At 40.8% G+C, this 20,506-nt stretch overlaps 1 protein-coding gene across 4 annotated transcripts in view; it reads right to left on the reverse strand.

Annotated features, from left to right (window-relative positions):
• Positions 1-6,480: 6,480 nt before the first annotated feature.
• Positions 6,481-20,506, reverse strand: part of LOC117476393 (rab GTPase-activating protein 1) — a 66,937-nt gene continuing 52,911 nt past the window's right edge. For all 4 annotated transcript variants that reach the window (XM_034122892.1, XM_034122890.1, XM_034122891.1 and 1 more), the window contains 6 exons: positions 19,544-19,654; positions 18,825-18,929; positions 17,964-18,047; positions 11,583-11,654; positions 9,261-9,458; positions 6,481-8,294 (listed from right to left, as the gene is read on the reverse strand). In XM_034122892.1, the coding sequence (XP_033978783.1) occupies positions 8,172-8,294; positions 9,261-9,458; positions 11,583-11,654; positions 17,964-18,047; positions 18,825-18,929; positions 19,544-19,654 (693 nt within the window). In that variant the 3' untranslated portion in view covers positions 6,481-8,171. The remainder of the gene's footprint in view (positions 8,295-9,260; positions 9,459-11,582; positions 11,655-17,963; positions 18,048-18,824; positions 18,930-19,543; positions 19,655-20,506) is intronic.

Here is a 20,506-nt window from a genome sequence, read left to right on the forward strand (position 1 = left end):
TTGTACAAGTGGTTAGGCCTTGTTGGTACTTTAGGATTTGAGCCATGTATAGCTGAGAAAATACATCTCCCCTATTTGTTTTCTTGGTGCTTTATAACAGGCTGTCTGTAGCACTGTATATAATGGATGTTACTTTTGCTTTTTGGAGAACCAGCAGTTACCCGTGGACAACATAAACTTTGATGACAGGGGACAAAAGGGAGGAAAGAAAAGTTATGTTGGCACCAAATGCAGTTGCTTTGCGCGTTTAGATGCTGCAATATGTTCAGTAGTTAGAGAGTGCTTTTCGCTGCCAGTCGCACGATTTCCCTCAGGCTAGTCTTCATCCCGCTGCCAGGGTTAAAGGTCAAACAGGATAGGGAATGATGCAGAGAGGCTGTCTGTTAACAGGTTCTGGATTGTTCTGCGGGATGGGATTCATCCAGACACCAAAGACTCTGAAGGCTTTGTTGCAGAAATCTGATATTCTTACTGTCTCAGAAGTTAGAAACCATACAGTACGGGAGGTGATACTCGCCATCTAGACAGTTAACAAATACCAGGTGGTAAATGAAGGAGAAAAGTGTCTTGCTCCCTCTTGCATTAGCACAGAGACGCTAGGAGACATGCTAAATGTGTCTGAAAGCAGAGGAAGAAGAGCAGAAAGAGCCAGCAGGTCCATCATCTGAACTCTCAGCAGAAATAGATCCAGGATCACGTTTCAACTGCCGAGGCAAAGCGAACCAGACTAACTGCTGAACGCATCATTTTCTCCTGGTGTGTGTGCATGTGTGTCGCGGGGGAGGCGCGGGGGGGGGGGGGGGGGGGGGGGGGGGGGGGGAACACCTGTGAGTTTGTGTGTTCGTCTGGCTAGCACATCAACTGGAGGAGGATGGGAAGTTATTTCACACCCATACGCACGCACAGACACACATTATTGCAGTCACATTTAGCATGTTGTTGCATATTTTCTGGTCATGGTCTGCTGATAAGTCCAATATCCTCCTGATAAACGATCAAAGCATTTTGGTTGGGAATGTACACTGTCGTTCTAGTGATTGTAGAGTAGAATGTATTTACTCATAGAGAGAGTAAACTTGCTTTTTTGTAGAGAAGCATATATACAGAATATATATGGATACATACATATACATCTATATATCTTTTGATCTTGTGTGTGAGAGTTGTTTTGGGCGCATCCACCCTGTTAAGATTCATATTTCTCTCCCCTTTTTCAACTTTTATTTATTATGTTCGGACAAAAGTAGCGTCCTACGGGTGATGAGTGTTTATTTTTTTCCTGTATATATGATTTTTTTATTTTATTTTTGACAAAAAGGGGTTTAAAAAGAAACAGTTTTACGATGCTGCCTATGAAGTGATATCTGTCCACAGAATCTGTGTGATTCATGAATTTATCAAAGTGATTTTTTGGTGAAATGTAACAATGACAGGGTGGGAGTCTCACAGGTCGTGCTGAACAAAGGCCAATGACAATGAATCATTTGAACTTGCTGTATTGATTAGTAGCAACATTCACAGCAGTGATGATCTGTGGTTGTCACTGTTTTTGACATAACCTATGCTTGACAAACTGAAAATAAATCTGATAAAGTGCTGAATCTCTATAAGTTAGTATCTTTTTTTTTTAAAGGTCACCTATTATGCAAAACTACTTTTTCATGTCTTTTATACATACATATGTGTCCCTTCTGTGTTAAAAGATTCAGAAAGTTTCAGGAAAAAAGGTTCTCTCTCTTTTTGTCCTGATCCATATAAATCCTGTCCGAAAATCAGCTGATCATATTATGTCCACTTTGTGATGTCACAATGTTGTTATGGGTTGTGCAACCATTAGCCAATAACCAACCAAGGTAACACCCGCCCACCTTATCACCTGAATCTCCTCCTAGAGCAACATTGTGTTTTTTTAAACCAATCATATCGCAGAGGGGCGTGGCCAGCAGCAGTTCGTTAGCATTTAAAGCTACAGACACAGAATCAGCACTTTTGAAACAGGGTTGAAACAGAGGGGTTTATGGGATGCTACAATGCATGATCTGTTTGGGATTTCAAGTCGAACACTTCAGAGACATATATGTATATATCTGAGAAGTAAAATATATTGTTGCAAAATAGTATAATAGGGGACCTTTAAGTTCTCTGGGAACTTAAACTGAGTGACTGTAGTCAATTGTGGGAATGAATACATCAACAATTACTTTACACTACAGGAGATGATACAAACAACAGACACCTGAGGATGGCCATTTAAAAAACAAGTAGAAATCAGAAGAATTAACAATATATGACACTTACTTATATCTAAATACCCAACAATTCAAATTTGAGCTGCAGTGAAATGAAGCTGACTTTCCTCAACACATAAAGTCTGCACTCGTTTTGTATGACATGTTGGATATTTTGTATTATAGTTCCTCTTTATACTGCCCACATAGTGCTACATTCTGAAAGCTAATAGTGATATACTTGTGTCGTTATGTCAAACTATAATCACAGAGGTAAGGTTATGAGAGATAATTGGCAACTTTGTCTATGAAGGGTTTCAGCACATGAGCTGTCAATCATCTGCAGAGCGACTCTGCTGACGGCTGAGTCCGAGGATCCAGTGACATCTCCAGCAGTGGACACCCCCGGCAACCAGACACAGCTGCCAATCACACGGCAAACCAATGAGTATGTGTGTGTGTTTTCAATAAAAATAACAACAAATGGGGAACAAATTGTAATTTTGTCTGAGAGAAAGCAAACAAGACAGATTGGAAGAGGATTTACCTCTTCTACTGATGACAGCCATCTTGAAAAATTAAACCCTGTTTTAAAGTTATTAAAGGATTGTGTGCATCTCCCTTTTTTACTACAACATTTAACATTTTATAGTATTATCTTTTGAAAGTGACAATCTGAATGTAATGCTATGTTTACATACCTACAGCCAATTAGATGAACATGCTTTTTATAACAATAGATAGCTTGCAGTGCTTTGCATTTTATGAGAAAATAACATAGAAGGTTTAAAAGAAACACATCTCTTGTACCCCTTCCTGCTTTCTCATAACATTCCCGGTAATCTCAGAGTTATGTACAAACTAATCTGGAGAACCACTAAGAAACATTATACCGGAGGCATCTGTATGCTGGGTCCTGGTTCAGAGGCTACACTGCAGGGCAATAAATTACCCAGGATTGCTGACAAGTTCACAGCAACTCGTTTTGTATTTCAGCCGGTAACAGGAAACTGTGATGCCCACAAATCAGTTTGATTTGACAGCCTTCCCTCTTGACACACCACATCAGCTGTCTGGAGATACATGTAACAACAACACTGGTAAAGATTTACCAATACCTATTCCCAAGGTCAACTGTTATCATACTATACTATGTTGTTTTTTCAAATATTTTAGCACTATGACCTTTTCCAACATACTTAACTAGGTTGTTGTTTCTGAAGTTTTGTGATATTTTCGGCATACTACACTGTGTTGTTTTTTCTGAAATGTTCGACGTTTTATACTATGTTTTCTTTTGCATATTTCCAACATACTATACTATGTCATTTTTTCTAATTATTGACACACTATATATATATATATTTTGGCGACATTTTAGACATACTATACTGTACTTGCTCTTTTTGGGGAAACACATATAACACCTGTTCCAAAACCGAGTTGAACCCGGGTCGCCTGGGTTCAAACCAGGAGTCCTAACCGCTTTACCATATGGGAAATACATTCCTTATCTACAAAGGATTATTTACTTTGATTGATGGACAATATTATATTATACTTTGTTGTATGATTCCCAACTCTTGTCATTTTTCTGAAATTCTCAACATACTCTGCTATACAGTAGGCTTATCGTTTTTTCGGACATTTTTAACATACTATTCTATGTTGTTTTTCTGCATATTTTTGACATCCTTTACTTTAAAGTATCGTCTTACGATACTATAGGCCTACTGAATGCTGCGGCCCAAAACCCCTGGTCCTAATTGTCCATAGTTGTTTTACAATGCGGCATTTATTTGGAGTCACTGCATTGCATGACATGGAAGCTACTGAAAAAAATCCAGACTTTTCCATAAAGAAAATTAGACATTTCACAACAATATTGATGTGAAATAGATTTTTAGACTTTTCAAAGAATTACAAATTCAGTGTGTGATTCTGCGGTCATGTGATCAGGTGACAGGGAGTTCAGGAGGTTGTTGGGTGTCTCTCGGGTCCATATCACCCCTCCAACACACGCTCACGTACATAAATACACAGAGTTTCATCCCCGAGTCACAAATCATCGACAAGTGAGCTGCACAGCAACTGAAGACGCCTGTCCCATCAGCATTTCACCTCGCTGCTCTTATTTATAGCTATGTAACGCAAGAGAGTACGAGGAGGGGGGGAGGGGTGTCAAGCTGATTGCATAATTCTGATGCTTGTTACCTCCATCTGCCACAGGTACTGGGTTTCCAAATCAACATGCCTACTGTTTTGCGATCTGCGGCCTCAGAGCCAAGTAGCCTATAACTAAAGGTGATAATTTGATGGGCCTGCACTGAGTTATAAACACTCCAAATGATATAAGTACTGTAGGACCTGCAGCACAATCAGGGCGCACTACATTATACACTAAGGCCAAAGCAGAATATAGCTCAACCCTGCCGCAGATAGCATTGCAGCCATATGTTACGAGGGAAACGATGATAAATAGAACTGGAACCAAAGTAAGTGCTAAAAGGAGATTTCCATCCAGCTCAAGGGAAACGGTTTTAGCTGAAAGATAGACTGTTTTCACATACAGTAGTTAGCTGGAAGAAAACGGGTTTATTTTCGTGTTCAAAACTCCCTCAGATGTCCAGGAAGTGTTCCCAAGAGGTGAGTTGAAGGAGTGTCATTATAACAGCCTGGGCCTCCTCTCTTCTGTTTCTACATTTGAAAGGGAGGGAGAGGGAAGGACATGTTTGGCTTTATAGATTTTATAGAAGCTGGCGATATGGGAAACAATTAAAGATTCAAAACACAGTCAACTAAAGATTTCTGATTGAGATTGGCGAGAAGCCTCAAAAATAAACATTCAGTGCTCTTGAGAAAAGTGATGGAGGAAAAGTTATAGCATGTCTGTGAGATAATAACACATTACCCAAAGAGAAAAATGTACATTTGTTTGTTTTTCTCACCGTGGTATTATATATTGAGATTTACGGTAACTTTTATATCGTTTTAATGGCACACTATGATCTGTTTTATGACATTACTGTATATAACATGGCATTTCTGGTTACCTTTTTATTTTAATCTCTAATATTACTCCTGTACTAAACTATGATATAGTGTCAAATAAAGTTCGATAACTGATTGTCTTCGGCCGATATTGAGCAGTCGTCGGGTAGATTTGTATTTTATTTAAGAATCAAAAAACGAAACAGGCAGGACTTTTTTGTGTCGATATCTTTATATTGAAATTCATGAAGTATACAATGCATCCTACACTATTACAATGTCCACACGTTGATAATGTTTTTGTCGTATGATAAAGCTACGTTTTGGCATTTAATTAACCAAACAGCAGTTTGACTAAGAAGCTCAGAGCAAAAATAAAAACAGAAAACATTGTTGTGAATTAAACGGTAGCACGGCAGCAGGTTGGTAGATACAAGTAGGCAACATTAGTTATCTTTACAGAGTAGAAAATCATGAACAAAAACTCAATATTAATTTGTAAATGTTTGTTATATACAACCCAGTGCCGAGAGGAACAACTTCATCTTGGTCCTTCCTCTGACATCACCAGCAGATTTCAGCCAATCAGATTCCACCTTCAAGTTAAATAAAAAAAACAGTAACTGTTCAGTTTAGGCTGAAAACAGAAATACAGTTTTCACTGTTTGTTTGTATTCTCCAGTCTCATTTGATCAGTGAATAGAAATTGAGAAATGGTTGCCCCCCTTTCTATTAAGATAAATATGAAAACACACACGCATGCACTTTTGAAACCCCCCATCGCGAGCATGTCAGCTTGACCTCTGCTTTGACCTCTGATCCCTGCGACTGATGGTGCATCTTCTGTCATACCGATCCAAGCTAGAGGTGCAGAGTTTCACTTCTGCAGTTGTATGTGTTCATTTTCTGCTTCTACAATCACATCCACTTTGATAGTTCTACATCTGCTATGGCCTCCTGAACACGATGAATTCTTTGAGGCATGAATTCATCGAGGAGTTCAAAAATGTTTCAAGGGACTTTCGCTCCACGCAGGTTCCATCGATCTACTCCTGCTGATTTTTGGAGGCTGCGAGATGCTTGTTCTCTTGTTCCACCTCCTCCCAAATGTGTTCTCAATGAGTGCAGCAAGCCGGAAAAAACACAGATTTCTGTCATGTCGCTGGATTTATCTTGAAATGATTGACGGTAGCTTTTCTACACAGTGGCAGTGACACTACGGGATCTAATTTTAAGTCAAGAAAAATCATAACAGTTCAACTTTGACTCAACACAGGAAACAAGCTTTTAATTACTTTCTTTGCTTTCTACCATCAGCATGGGACAAAAGAAACTAGCATTTGTTGCACCATTTAGCATTTTTCAACCATTAATCATGCTTACACTGCTGTACGTATCTGTCATATGGCCCTCCTGTTAAAGTGTTGCTGATCTTCACACTATAATAGTCATTACATCTTTTCGATCCAACATCATACTATTCTTTGCTAGAAAGTGACCAAACAATTAGAAATTGTCCTCATGTTTGACGGAAATAGAAGCAGGTGTCCCACATAAATCATCCACTGTGTGTTTGTTCTGTATCTGCCAATATATAAAACCAACAGTGTAATTCAGTGTGTGTAGTGGTGAAAGAGAACCCAAATATCCGACTGAAGTGTGAAAAACAAAACCGTCCTGCTCGATGAAGTACCACACATGACCCTGCCTGTCAAGTTCAGAGGTCGAAGGTCACAGAGCAGCTGGGCCTGACAGCAGGGGGGGTTGAAGGTGTGTTCAAGTGCAGCAGGAATCGCAACGTCCTGTGCGTGGCCTTTCTATTTTGACGTCCACAAAGTGATGTTTAGGGTTTGAAAAAGCATTGCACCACTTTAACAGTGTTGTAACATAAATACACAAACTGTATACTACATGAGAAGGTTTGCACGGTTTGGAGCTTTTTTTAGTTTCTTTGTGCTGGGACATCCAAACCAAACAAACCTCAAGCATGTTAAATGTCAGATATTTGATGTGAGGAAAATTGACTGTAATTTATATATTCACACACATCCACTAGTTTCAATGTTATCAACCTTCTGATCAAGGCTTTGTCAGCGAACCTTTCTTCAGCATCATTCATATGCACATTTAAACAATAAAGGAAACTAGACAACCAGGGAAACACTCGTTCCCCTTACATGCATGCACACACACACTCATAACCTTAGTGCTTTTTTCTTTCCCTTTCCACACATTGTCTCCCTCTTCCTCTTATACACACTTTAACGTTACTTCAGTCTATTATTTATGCATTCAAACACATATTTTCAGTCTCACATCCACCCCATAGTCAACACAAAACATGCGTGCTTACACATACACACATATGCTCATTACATAAGCACATTCATGTACATACATAGAAAACAAAAAGGTGATTTTCAACGTAAATTAGAAAAAAGCTCAGTTTTGAAAAGGCGTCTATTAGCTCTCGTACCTAAAAGGAACATTTGACAGGGCCTGGTTGTGCCAGTAGTTTAGAGGGGAGCGTGCAGAAGAGTGAGGAAGGACGGAGTGTTTTCTTCTCTATCCCGTCAGGACAGTAACTCTTTAGATGTCCTGCCTTTCTTCTGCGGGTCTTTATCATCAGCAGTACAAAGACAGAAATAAATGAAGCTTTTTTTCTGTGACCGGTGGAAGCACATGGTGTCTCTGGGGAAAGTTTCTGCCCCTTCTCAGCAGCACATTTGGCTGTAGTCATCTGGGGTGGAGGGGGGGGGATAATGGATGGGGATTATGCATGACGACATTCTTAATAAGAGGAACAAGAAACACAGTCCGTAGTAATGGACGTCCTTGGATTTAACGGTCAATGTTCAAGTTAAAGTCGGTGGGTTAAGTTATGTGCCCGCAGGTTTCAGTGTGGGGAGCTCCACACATGGTCTGGGTAAAACTGGGGAGGGGGTTATCAGGTTAGGCGGTCTCCTTGCCCTGGCTCCCCGTGACGGTCTTGATGGAGCTGAGCGTTCGGTTGAACCAGGTCTTCTTGGCGGCCTGCACCTCGTTCAGGGCCAGACCCAGGTGGTGCTCCAGGTCCTGGTGGAAGACAAGATCAATCAGCAGGCGTCCAAACCAGTCAGTAAATAACAAAGTAAGCAGATTTTGGTTCACCTTTTCAAAGCTACTTTTTAAAGTATCTTTTTACCACTTTGCCTTTCATCAATCAGCAACTTTCCCCCCCCCCACTTTAAAAGACACCATTAATCATATGAAATCCTCATCTTTCTCTTTTTGACATCCTTCCTGATGAACTCATAACAGAGCTTCTGCTGTTGGTCAAAAACCTTCATGATGAATAGTTCACTCTACTCCTGCAATGCTTAAACTCACCACACACTCATTTTCATTTAATCCTACCAACTACTTTCACATTGACTTCTACTGCAACTGTGTTTACATATATTTCTGAAATAGTCCACAGCTCTCTAATTTAATTAGACTGCCCTTTCTAATTATGTGAGACGTTAATGGTGCTTCGGATTGATTACAAATGGAATAACTGTATCTTGTCAATAGCCTACTTTCTGCTGGGATTTGTGCCGTCTCATCCTAGTTTAATACAGCCATGAGAGTAGAATATGACCTCCCGGTGACACATTGTTTAACATAAAAGCAGGTAGTGTAGATATTAACAAACGGATGGAAACCAAACATCCTCAAATAAAGGACTAACTGGACATCATTTAATAGAGCCAGCAGTATGTTCTGAATGACATGGAGTTGGATATGTTCTCTAAGGTTGTCACAGTAGTGTTGTGTCACTGTAACATTCATCTGTTTGTGTAGTTGCTTCTACATCATCTAGAATAGTTTCAATGGTAACTAGTATTATTCAAGTTCTATTGCAACTAAATAAATGTGGCATGACTTGCCTCGATCATCAGGGGGGTGAAACAATGTGAAAAGGAAATCCTTGTATTTATATGCATTTGTTCCCCGAGTCACATATAGTTATCTCAAACTCTTTGTGTATTGATTTTGGCCGGGCCTGTGTTAGTGTACCTGGAGTTTGCACTCAGCCTCCACCAACTGCAGCTTGGTCTGGGCCAGCTCCAGCTCCATCTCTCGCAGCTGGATCTTCAGACCCTCCTTCTCCTCATCTTGCTCCTCAGACCCCCCCGCAGACGCTGTGTTCACAGTCCGCACACGGCCTTCTTTGTTGAAAAGACTACTGCACTTCTCACAGCCTTCCACTTTGAACTAGAGAGGGATACAATGAAGAGAGCAAATGTTAAGAGACAAATCATCAATCAACAAAAACTCACTTCTTCATAACGCTTGGATACATAATCTACCTTAAGGCTTGAGTATGGTACAAAACCTCCCCCCCAAAAAACTGAGGGGTAATAGAACAATGATGGAAAGATAATTTTTTATGACATATTATTTTGTGATATTTTTATGGCTTACTATAATTTGACCTATTATCATAATAAATTATGATTTATTACACGTTTTTTCATGACACACTAAACTATCACACATTTTTTACAACACAATGTATCACATAAATGTTTTTGTAACAGACCTTACCATATAATACCGTTTTTCTATGCGGCCATTTTTGTGGACATACTCTACTGAATTTCTTTTAATGCAGTTTTTACTAAATTACTTGCATTTTCATGACATACTATACTATGCCATGTTATGTTATTTTAAGCGATTTTTGAAATGGCATTATACATATCAATTTGAATGACATTATTACGTGTGTCTTAAATGAATGAAATGATCTGCAGGGATATATTCTGTGAGGTGGCTGTCTATCTGTGTGCAGTAGAGATTTGACAGTTTGAGAAGAGAGAGGGCTCTGCTTAGTTATTGAAGCATGGCAGCTCATTAGTGTGGCAGCGGTACAGACCAGCTACACTTCCCCTCTTCTGTCAGGGCTGCCCTCCTGCTGCCCTTTTCTCAGAGAGATCTTTCTGGGTGCCCTTGTACACTTTACGGTGATCCATTACTGGGCAGAGGGCATTTGTGCAAGCAGTAACAGGAAATCACTGCCTGTGCTGCTACATCACCCCATTAAAGTCCTTTTTTTTCTTCATTATTTAATGTTAACTCGTTTAAGTATCGCTGTGGGAGTGGGACGGTATAGCTAAGCTGTACTCAAAGTCCTTCAAGGTGTACAAATAGTCTCAGACTTATCGAGACTAATATTACTGCGGCAAAGACAAGTGCCACACGTCTGGCAGCGCAGGTTCAGTCCTCTTTAATAGCGTTACTCCTTCGTGAGCACTGTAGATAGATTAGCACTTTAGTTTGCAATAACAGGGAGTATAGTCTACAGCACGCTGATTCAGGGTCAATGTTTTGTTCCTTAGCAACATCAGTGACTATGCTGGTTGAGATATTCCCTCCGAATGAATAATTCATAACACTAATACATTTAATTTGGATTAAACTGTCATGCGAGCTTAAAGCTGAATGGTAATTATACTTAACGTTTCCAGGCTCGTCACAGCACAAGTGGCTGCGAGCGTTAATGAAGCAGCAGAGAGCTCAAACTGTTTCTGTCTTCACTTTAAATAGAGTGATTGTGAAGGAGTATGCCAGTGCATTATTTAGACATTTTTAATTAACAATGTTGTAAGTTACAGTTATACATAATTCACTGCGCATCACCGGTCCCCTACTTCAGTTATAATTGCGATTGCTGACAGCTTTATGGCATTTGCTGCACCATTATTAGCAAATAATAAAAGAACAGAAAAGGACAAGCAAGATGATAGACTTGCAAACACACACTCTCTCACACACACACACACACACACACACACACACACACACACACACACACACACTGCTACATTCTTACAGAAAATGTCCTTGGTTCAATAAACCTTTTGTGAGTCCTTGGGCAGCCCTGACAGAACTCTGTGCCAAAATGGCCTCTCTCCCAGCTACAGTCTAAACAAGCATGTCACCCGCCAAGTGCTGGAAGTGAGATGCTTGGCCCCGGCTCCTCTGCCGAACAACCCCTTCTCCCCGTAAAGCTTTGATTTCACTGCCAGGCAAGACAATCAGATGACAACATAGTTCCCCCCCCCATTCCTGAAAACTCAGTTGTACCTGGAGGTAGCAGCTTAATCATCTCTACAATGATTGTCAAGAAAGTCTGATACATCTAGATTCCCCCTCTACACTTTATCTCATTTACTTCTCACTTAAATGTAAAAGTGGTATTCATTCATACATTTGTCTGTATCAACGCAGCTCTGTTATTACGCTCCACTTATAGTCCAGGCTGTTACTCATCCTCCTGTGTGTGAGTGCACACAGCAGTGTTTCGAGGCGTGTGTGTGTGTGTGTACAATTCACCCTGATTTTCTCCAGCTCCCCTCGGTTGGCCGTCTGTTGTTTCTCCAGTCGTTCACTCAGCTGGGAGCAGATCTATATGAAACAGACACATTGTTCAGCCTGCCATCAACATGATCAACATTTCAGCTGAAGCCCTTTGAATTTCTACTGAGCCGTTCAACATGACACTCGATCGGTGAAACAGCACTGTAAGGCTTTTGTACCTTGTGCTGCACTGTGTTAAATAAACACAAAAACATCATACAAACACAGACGATTGTTCACACTTTCAGAGCCTTGAAGGTTATCTAATCACTACATATATAACCAAAAAATGACATGAATAGTTATGGTTTAGAACTATAGTTCTTCTAAGGTTCAAGGATAAAAGAAAATGTCATAATCATACCTTTCTATTACATAAATATATAGATGAATCAATGTAATTATAGCTTAAACTGGAGGGTTACAAAAAAAATCAATCCACCCAAAAATATATTTTCGGAAGCTAGAATATAATAAGAAAAGGAACTGAATGCGAACCACTTTAAACCCACATTTAAACGGTGAAGTGTATTGTTCCCGTGATATCTGACCTCTCTTGACCATGCTGTGCACAACCTTGTTACTCTCGTTTGTGTATCTTAGTCTGTAAGGCAGAGACTTCATCCTCTTACTTTTAATTCCATTAGTGTGTCGTAAGGTCCCGTGTTTCCAGCAAAGCTCACCAGATATACACACACACACACACACACACAAGTATGCATGTGCATCCTTAGTTAAACCCTTTCTCTTTCTCTCCTCCTCCTATACCTATAACCCACAGCTACAAACAAACACACCTACCCACTAGCGCTCTAGCTTGCCGACAAACAGAAAGATCGATGTGACATGAGTCATCCTAACGGAAACATGGGGTCATCCCACCTCTCCTCGGCAGACGATCTATCTCTCCATCTGCTCCTGCTCTCTGCATATCTCTCTGCTTCCCTGTGGCACATACTGTATACCTCTCTTCCTCCTCCGCCTTTAGGATCAATCTATACATCTGTGTGTGTGTGTCTTCAGCCCAGCAGATATCCATCTCCCTCCTCCTACATGTCTTTTGTATCTTTTCCTGCTGTCAGCCTCTGCTTCATTTGCCCTCAACTACCATTACGGAGCCCATTTTGATCTCACAGCGCTTTCTCTGCCCGCTTCCTTTCTTTTAACTAGTGCTACTCCAAGGCAGGCGGCACATCTTTTCATTTTTAAGATTTTACTTGAGCGGCGGGCATTCTGTCTTCAATTAGTTTTCTACATGGGAAGTTAGGCATTTTCCTGTCTTTAGATATTTTTCTAGTTTGTAGAAGGGATAATATTTCAGGTCTATGAATGTAAGATCAGGTACATGTCAGTCCTCACTGCTGAACAATCCACAAGCAAGCTGTCAATTCATAATTTGCTTATTTAAAGGACACCTATCATGCTATATTTAAATGATATATTGTAGGGCCATACCTATATAAGGTATATTTATAGGTTTCTGTTTTCAAAATACCAAACAGATCATGCATTTTAGCCATGCCTCATTTCGCTCTATTTGCTGTTCTCCAGCCCTGTTTTTGCAGGGGGCTGATTCTGTGAGCTGCAGCTGACCACGCCCCCCTGCAGGAGAGGGGAGCGTGCTCTGATCAAGTCAGAAGAGGGGGAGAAAAAGAGATCTCCGTCCTCCGTGTTTTATTATATTATTATATAGAGTCGTTATTCATTTGTTTTAAAGCTCAATAAATAACAAAGAAGACCTTTGACCGGCACTTTTCTAATTTTGTCCGGAAGATTTAAACTTTAACGGACATCTTGACCGGCGAAAGAAAACCTAACTGAAACTCTGCCGCACGGTCCCCTCGTTCCTTGGAAGAGGCGGAGAGGTGGGTGTTTGTCATCTGCTGGTGGACTAACCGGAGAGAATTACAGTGCTTGCCTCGACGGAGAGGGATTGCATTGAATTACAGCAGCAGGAGCAAACGCTTGCCTCGGGGAGGGAGAAAAAAAGCCACAGCGGAGAATAAACAGAAGGGTAACCATGGTAACTATGGGCGGGAAGTCTTCTTCGCTGCTTTTGTGGCAGACTACAGCGCTACTTACAGGCCTGGCATATGTACTACAGCGTCTCCAGCGCTTTCGAGCGGCAATGGCCGGCCGTGGCCCAACCCCACATTCCCCTGATAGGTGGAGAGTCCAACAGCCGTAGCGCCACCGTCCTGACGTCAGTAACGTGGTCAAATCTGGATCAGTTTTTATCAGATCCGTTGCAGCCCCTTTTTTAGAGATTTGGGTATGGAGGAACACCGGGGACACATATTCATGTATAAAAGACGTACAAAAGTGCATTTTGCATGATAGGTCCCCTTTAATTTTAGGATGGACAGTTGTTGTTTTCTTCATATAAAGCGGGCTCAGTACCCCTGGGCTAATTTAATGTTTTTCCACAAACAATTTCACTCTTATTTATATGAAGTATTTCCACTCTGCTCCAGGTGTATAATTACTAGCTGGGGTATTTTCAGTCAATAATGCATGCATTCCTATAATTAGCTCTATGCTATTTGAATTGCTTTATAACACTACATGAATTAGGCTTGGAACAAGAGGCGGACAATTAGTTTGCAATTCTCAATAAAACATAATCAGAATATGGTGGTGTGTCCATGGTCATAATCCTATTAAACTGTATGAAATCATATAAATATATCGCTAACAAGGCCTCAGAGACACCAGTTTTGGCTCGTGTCCCTGTCCCTGAGAGCATCTCCTCTCCAGCTCTTCAGCAGGGATTACAATACGCCACTCGACACCGTTTTTAGCTCCACCATCAACAGACGTTTTTCTGTCCTGGTGGGCTGGAGGGGCAATTAGCACACAAAGCTTTTTGGATGGGATCCCGCAAAAAGAAAGCTGGCATTCGCAGCCAGTGAAATAGGAAAACTCTATTTGAAGAATAATTTGAGTTATCTGGGTTGGAAAACAATGCCGGCTATTTTGGGACATTCCTCAACTTGTCAATCCCAGATGATTGACTGCTGCTGTCCTCCTCTGCTCTCTCCTCCACAGACTGTTGTTCATGTTCTCCCCCTCTCCATCTATCACCCCCATAGTCCCTGTCACAAAAATAACTGTTTTTGACAAAGCGCCATTTTCATATTGGTGCTGCTCAGTTGCATGCTAGCAATCTGAAAGCTGCTTTGACCTATAATACACACACAAACACACAGATACACAATGATTAAAGTTTTCAGATCTGCTGTCAAGTCCAACATGCTGCCAATATTTTTAGACTCAGGTGAAGTTAAGGTCTGTTTCTAAATGAGTCCTCAGGCTATTTCTGTCTTCCTCCACAGGATTGTTGCATAATGTCTGCGCTGATGGTTTTTGATCTGAGTGGGTTTATATTTAAGCATTCGGTGACAGGATGAGATCTGAAAGGATGAAATCATCGTAATAGGAACTCGGAGAGACAGGAACTCAAAATATGCCATCAGTCATCAGAGACTCTGGGTTCAGCTCAGGGACATTTTGTTAATTTAGATGTTTCTCCTTCACAAAGTAGACACATGACTGAATATGGATTGCTCTTGTATTGTTTTTAAATATTTATAGCAATGGTAATGGCTTGATCAGAGCTAAGATCTGAGAAGAAAAGCCAAATAAGGGTTGATACGTGGAGAAGAGGTGCTCAAAGGCTGCTCGAACAACCAGAGTTCAGGATGAGGCACTTAACATTAACCAAAACGACCTAATAATGAACTGTCAAATAAACTAAAATCCAAAGTAATGTAAATGGGTATAAAAATAATCTTATGGCGCCACTCACTTGGTGCCCCTTGAGAAGAGTATGAGTTTTATTTCTATGATAAAAAAAATCCTTGGCCTACTTAAAATAAGAAAGGACTAGCACATGAAATATCAGAATAAATATTGAACTATATTCACTGTTTCCTTTATGTTGTCTTTGTGATTTATATGAACTAAGGTGGCCATTACTTGCTGCGATGCACAGATCGCCAACAGCTGGCAGCTTGTTCAAGATTCTCTAAATTACTATTAAGTGTTTAGCCTTTTATCATACATACTTTAAAATGTCCCCAAATCTTTACATTTATAACATGTGGCCGACCAAACTCTACCTCAGACCTTGAGAATTATTTGTTTGTACCTCATCATGAATAACAAGCTACTACTGCTGTCTCACCTTGGTTTGTATGCACTTGCATCTTTAATTAGAGGAGCGCCACTGTTCTGTGCGTCTTCCAGATCAATGAACAGTTTTCTGCTCATCTACTTTCAATTTAAAAGCTCCGGATAAATTCAATCTAAGCCTCACGTGAGAATGAATGATCTTGCATACATAATTAGTGACTTTCTTGCAGCTGAAAAACAGCAGCAGCTGTACAGAAGTCATCGGCAAAGCCTTGTCCACACCTGTTTCTGTCTCTTAACACCAGAGGCCTGTACTACGAAGCCGGATTTTCGCTTAGCCGGCTGACTTCAGGGAAAACTCGGGCTTTCCGGTCCTACGACGCTGGTTCTCTTTTTAGCGGGCTAGATCTCCATGGTAACTTATGCTGAGCGGCTAACCTCCTCGGAAGGAGGTTAGGTTGCAGGCTAAGAGATCAACTCAGTGAAAGCACCGCCTGCTGACCAATCAGAGCTCCGTGTGCGGAGTTTAAAGCTATCAAGTCATATTACAGGATAGAGGAAATACAGAAAAACTGCCGTTGCAGGAAAGACGACCGGCCAAAATCAACTGACTGTGTGAACGTGAAAATTAATAGAATATCCCCTCCCATCTTCAGAGCAATCTGACTATTATAACATTAGCGTTAAGAAAGCTTACTTAAATATCTGCCACGACATAAGTAACCGGATCAGAGTAACATTAAGTACAGTCCGCGGCACTGTGAGTGCAGACGTCGATGTGTCCCATTATCATTCATATCATATCACATCATAATGTATCATATATTTCCTTATCTGAGTCAGCTGAGCCGTATCTGGCCGTGCAACACTCACAGTGTCACATACTGTATGCAGAAGTATTATTTTAAGCAACACATTAAGTTGACGAAACACTCGAGTCAAATTCTCCTAATTAAAGTCAGATCCACTCGTGTCTTGGACGGGGCAGTGATTTCATAAACCTGTTAATGTACGCATTCAAACACTTTTTCTTTTACCAGCTGTATTCACCTTGCAGGTGCAGCTATGTGGCTTTTATCCTGGATAAAGTGTTTAAGTCATGGATGTTTAAAGTTGAACTTCTTCATATTTGACTAATATTAAAGTTCACTTTTCATTCAGGAAGTATGACGCTGCGCTGTCAGTACGCTTGTCCGTGTTTGAGATTGGTCGAATGCTCCAAATACCACCCCTTTCATGTGAACGCGCACCTAACTAGATAGGACACGGCTGTTGAGCGATCCACTTGATAACACGCGTCGTAGTACAGTTTAGCGAGAGCGCGTATGTTTTGGATTGGGCCAACCGGCTAACTCAAACATATCCAGGTTAGGAAAATCCGGCTTCGTAGTACAGGCCTCAGCTCCCAGTAGGTCTAAGGATTGATTTCAATATGTTATTGATTATCTTTAAGGCTGTTAATGGCCCAGCTCCTTGCTTTATTTCCGACCTTTTACGGTAAGGAATGAACGGCCCCAGGACAAAAACGCTGGCTGACCCATTGTCTTTACTAATTTAACTGTCCTTTTTGGTTTGAATTCATTCTTTATTTCCGATATTATTTTATCTCGGTCCTTTTTAATACATTTATTTTACCTGTATTGCTAAGATAAAAATGCATAGATTTTTAATAAGCACTCTTATTGTATATTAGCTCTCGTTTTGATGCCTTAACAACAAAATACATATGGTATTTAATCCTGGAGTACAAACTATATTTTATTGTAAAGGAATGAACTCAAAAAAGTTTCAAGATATAATAAAGATGTAACACAATCCATGTTGCATAATATATGTTTCTGTGTATATCTAGCTCTCTTTAATGTCATGAGTTTATTTGCTATGTATCATCTTCTCTTCTCAGTTTACATTTTCTAACTTGAGAAACTCCTTTTAGGTACATACAGTAGACTAATATCATTATATGTGTTCACTGCATGGTGAGTTATTATGTTAATCTAAACTGAAAATCCCAGAGTTCAAAAACATTTCAAGGAAACTGGAGTAGGTGTGCCACTGTTTACAGTTTCACTTCTCTAAAATGTATAAGTGTGAAACAGAAATATGAATCAAACAGAGAGGCTTATAGTACTGGATATGCTAACTCTAAGGAATACCCTGTTGCTAGACTTCTTAATTGAAGCATTAAAAGTGATTTCTGTACAGAATTCATAGAGTACAAACCTGCTTATATTCTCCAATGATGGAGCCGTTCTTCTTTATCTCCGATTCAGACTTATCGAGCTCTCGCCTGCACATCTCCTTCAGCTGTGGAAACAAACAAACAGGATCCTGTTAGGAGGTCTGAGGGCAGACAACAAGGACAGAGGCCGAGTCACGACCGTGTCAGTGCCGTGACATGTGAGGAAGACAGAGAAAGGTATAGGCAGACGTGCAGCTCGGGGCAAAGTCACAACCTCAACACACACCTCTGTGTAAGCAATAAATCATTCACTGCTACACCTACACACAAGACGACACACACATTCGGAGGACTGCATTGAACACACAGGTTTGTCCTTCACCTCGGAGAGATTGAATTCAAGAAAATCAACAACAGACATGTACTAACATCCTTTGACATTGAAGGTTTGGTATAGATGGTAAAAAAAAAAGCCTGAAAGGGTTTAGAATATGGTTCTTTCAGCCAGGGTATAACATAGATAGAAAATACAGGCAGAGAGGAAATAGCAACAAAAAAGTCTGTAATATCAGCCATTCTAGTATGAGATTTGAATAAATAAATGATAAAAACGTGCAGACTCTTGGCTCTGTCCATAACAAATAGGCTGCTCAGTCATATCCTGTCACATCGATATTGCTTACTTCCTGCTCGTCTCTCTCGACCCCAGGACAGGAGAGTCAGGCAGTTTTCACAATAACTCTGTTGATGCATTCACATGAGAATTTGTGTTGCAATATCGCTGACGCTTTCCTAGCATTCATAACCCTGTGTGCTCCCTTGAGATTCACAGAAAAACATATATTCAGCTAACGTCTGAAGGGTAGCGACAGAAAGACAAATGTGTGGTTGTTGGCTCTAACCTGGGCAGATTCCTCCTCCAGTCGCCTCTTCTCGTCCTCAGAGTCCACCAGTTTCTGTTTGGTCAGCAGCAACTCTTTATTCAGTGCGTCTGCCTTCTCCTCAGCCTGACACACACACACACACACAACAAAAAAAGCTAATGTTAAGAGGTCATTATAAGATACACTTGCGATAAGTTCTTCTTAAGTTGCTACATGTGTGTTCTTTGCACAATTGTTGCCACATTTAACACATACTTGCTTCTTTTAAGGGACAACTCACACGTAAATGAACATGTGCGCGCACACACACACACACACACACACACACACACACACACACACACACACCACACACACACACCACACACACACACACACACACACACACACACACACACACACACACACACACACACCACACACACACACACACACACACCACACACACACACACACACACACACACACACACACACACACACACACACACACACACACACACACACACACACACACACACACACACAGTCTTCAGCTTACGTTGTCGAGGTCTTTCCGCAGGGCTATCTTTTAAGGGACAACTCACACTTAAATGAACATACACCCACACACCCACACACCCACACACACACACACACACACACACACACACACACACACACACACACACACACACCACACACACACACACACACACACACACACACACACACACACACACACAGTCTTCAGCTTACGTTGTCGAGGTCTTTCCGCAGGGCTATCTTGCTGCTGACTAGTTCGTGTGCCAAGTCGTCATTCTCCTGCTCCAGACGCATGTTAGCCTCTTGCAGACGACGGTTCTCCCGCTGGACGGAGAGAGAGATTTAAAGACAGAAGGAGACAAACAGGAAGAGGGGAGGAGGGAGGGATGAAGACACAGACAAGAGGAGAAAAAGTGGGACAGGAAAACAGAAGAGCATATGAACGGAAATAAGGAAGGGAACATGAAAGAGGAAGGAGAGTGGAGAGACGGGGAAAAAGAGTTACTCATGAGAATTTGCAAATGAATGTTTAAGCAGCTCTTCCTGTCTGAGTGCTGCAAAATACAGACTGTGGGTGTAAACGTGATCAGGTGAGAGCGTGATTACCCAGTACGAGTTGTATGTAATGTTTAATAGAGCATAACCTGCTTGTACATCATTAACAACGACAGAGAGATGGAACAGACAACATACTTCACAAGAGATGACCAGCATAATAATTATCAAATCTTACCAGATGTTGCAAATGTGATTTCAAATGATAAATGATGATAAATGACACTGACTCAAATGTAAACAAACAGGGAGAATACGGAGCAGATTAGCGATTGTGTTATTCTGAAATATGCTCAGAGGAAAATGACAATATGTCTGAAGCAACCTGACAGCAGTCGACTTTATCAAGCTGTGGCTTAATGGGGGATTGCATCTTCATAAAGGGCAATCATTTAAACATCTTGAGATATCTTGTTTGTCATTCTAGAAAAAATGATCTTGGTGAATGGTTCGTTGCCAGCATTATCATGAGCAAACAAAGCAGAAGTGCAGTCACTGTAATTGATGATCTTGTACTGTGTACAACCAGCGCGATACCCTTGAGATGACTTATGGCATGTACAATAAATGGCTTTCTGGGCGCCATGTAGTTTTTCTTTACCGAACAAGGACTGTCAAGGT

This window comes from Trematomus bernacchii, unplaced genomic scaffold (genome assembly GCF_902827165.1).
Source record: "Trematomus bernacchii unplaced genomic scaffold, fTreBer1.1, whole genome shotgun sequence".
NCBI lineage: Eukaryota > Metazoa > Chordata > Actinopteri > Perciformes > Nototheniidae > Trematomus > Trematomus bernacchii.